Source organism: Cyprinus carpio, chromosome B2 (genome assembly GCF_018340385.1).
Source record: "Cyprinus carpio isolate SPL01 chromosome B2, ASM1834038v1, whole genome shotgun sequence".
Classification (NCBI taxonomy): Eukaryota; Metazoa; Chordata; class Actinopteri; order Cypriniformes; family Cyprinidae; genus Cyprinus; species Cyprinus carpio.
Window position 1 is genome coordinate 1,540,166 of NC_056598.1, and position 2,500 is coordinate 1,542,665.

The 2,500-nt window shown below is 33.3% G+C and overlaps 1 protein-coding gene across 1 annotated transcript in view; it reads left to right on the plus strand.

The window, feature by feature from the left end:
• Positions 1 to 2,500, plus strand: part of mov10l1 (Mov10 like RISC complex RNA helicase 1) — a 26,033-nt gene that overhangs the window by 11,048 nt on the left and 12,485 nt on the right. Inside the window, 3 exon segments of the mRNA XM_042717685.1 lie at positions 203 to 273; positions 1,268 to 1,359; positions 1,442 to 1,500. Of these exon segments, the coding sequence (XP_042573619.1) occupies positions 203 to 273; positions 1,268 to 1,359; positions 1,442 to 1,500 (222 nt within the window).

A 2,500-nucleotide genomic window follows, 5' to 3' on the forward strand; every position in this document is an offset into this window, starting at 1 on the left:
GATACTGAAACAGAAATACAGCTTCATCACTGAGAGTAAAAAGCAGGACAGATACTGAAACAGAAATTTAGTTTCTTAGATTAGAGTATAATATAATGAGGTTGGGTTGATGATGGAAAAAAAAATCATTTTTGCATGAAGTGTTCCTGTAAAGAAGGTCTTTGTGAGAGTTGATGGTGTTTGTGTTGTTTTCCTCCTGTAGGTGATAAAGTTCTTCTGAAGAAGCCCTGTAGTGGAGGAACTGTTATTGAGTACATCTCCTATGTCATGGAGGTATGAACATTTCTCAAATTAATTTAGAGTTTCTGTACATTTAATAAAGTGAAGACATAACCATCTCAGACGGGAGCAGAACGTCTTTAATTCATGAAGTCACGGCATTAAATGTTGCATGCACTGCAAAACATCAATAGTTGTTTTAAAATATTTAAACATCCATAAATTAAGATGTTTTCTTGAGATGCAAAATGAATATATAAAGTCTTGTTTTCAAAGAAACTGAACAAAATGCTTAAAACAAGAATATCTGTCAACGAGGAATGAAAGCTTGTTTTATAACAAAACTAATTTTTTCCCGTTTATAATGAACTTCATTTATTTCAGTCAAAAAGACCTCTTTAAGTCTCATATTTTGCTTCTCAATATTTTGATTTAAGATTTTTTTGTCATTTGCACTGGAAAACAAGACAAAAATACTAAGGAAGAGCATTATTTTTATTTTTTTTAAAGCTGAATAAATAATCTCTCCATTGATGTATGGTTTGTTAGGAGGACAATATTTGTCTGAGATACAACTATTTGAAAATCTGGAATGTGAGGGAGCAAAAAAATCTAAATATTGAGAAAATCATCTTTAAAGTTGTTCAAATGAAGTTCTTAGCAATGCATATTACTAATCAAAAATTAAGTTTTGATATATTTATGGTAGGAAATTTACTAAATATCTTCATGGAACATGATCTTAATATCCTAATGATTTTTGGCATAAAAGAGAAATGTATAATTGTGACCCATACAATGTATTGTTGTCTATTGCTACAAATATACCTGTGCTACTGATGACTGCTTCTGTGCTGCAGGGACACAGATATTCTTCTCTTTCTCTTAAAATGTGGTTGTTATCTTAATAACGGCTGCAGAAGCCCTCTACCAGCTGGTTGTTGCAGACCTCTATGAATCTCTTCTTGTGTTGGACGTTATGTGGAAGGCTTGTTGTGTGATTGATTGACAGCTGTCAGTCACATGTTCTGTGCATCGGCTCTCACAGATCAGTGACGAGGACGTGAGTTTACGAGTGAACGCTGACTTTCAGAACAACTACCTCGGAGAACCTCTGGACGTGGAGTTCACCTTCAACAGGTGCGCTGCTCGCTGTAGCTTCATAAAGCCCTGGTTTCATGATTACTCCAGACCTCTGACAGGAATAACCCGCTCTGTCCAGGCTGACCATGAGGAGGTGCCACTGTGCTCTGGAGCAGAGCAAACACTTCGGAGACAACAGTAAGAAAACACTTCGGACACAAGTGAATTATCCTCTACTTTTGATATCATAGCTATAGATGTAAATGGAAAAACGGTGGTCGTATGTTGAAGCGTAGGTCTGTCAGTTTTTTTTATATAAAAATATACAAATATACACTGGTTAAATGTATGCTTGACGGCAAACATAGAAATAGGTCACCGTGACATTTAAGAAAACACTTAAATATAAATTGTGACCTGTGCTGACAAAATGAGTCACAATGAGCACATTTTTACAAAATGTAAGATCTTCAAAATGATGTATGAGTTGTTGGAATCAGATGAAAATGACTGCGCTTCACTCATTTGAAGTCAATAGAGTCAGAAAAATCAGTTCTGAGTAAAATCAAGATGAAGTTTTCTGAAGAGTCCAAAACAAAGTCACCCACAACACTGCATCTTTTCCTCCAGTTCTGTTCTTAATAATCACTGCTATATTAATAATTACAATATAGCTATTTTTATTTCCTCGATCAATAAGAACAGATGCAAAAAAGAACAAATAAAAGAAACAAGTGTAGTATATTATTCTTTCATTTTACTAAACACAAGCATTCAAGTAAGAAAATGTAAAAATAGTTCTGTCAGTCAATACAAAGATTAAATAATCACACTTTCTGAAATTAATTGTGATTAATTCCACCTGACATAAATTTGTATAATAATATTGCAATACTTTCACATTCCATCTTTAAATTAATTTAGAAACAACATAAAGACTGTATATTTTTAATATTTGTATTTTATTATTTTTCAATTCAAGTTTATTTGTATAGCGCTTTACGATGCAAATCACTGCAATTTTATTTTTGTGACAGAAGGCCAGTATCACTGATAATATTTCTGCTGATGTCTCTAGGAAATAGTTTTTTCTCCTGATATCTACCCACTGACTAGCCATTCATTACAGTATAAACTCCAGAGTTATCAGACGCAGCATTTTAAATTAAATACTCTGTAGATGAATCCTTCAAGCTAA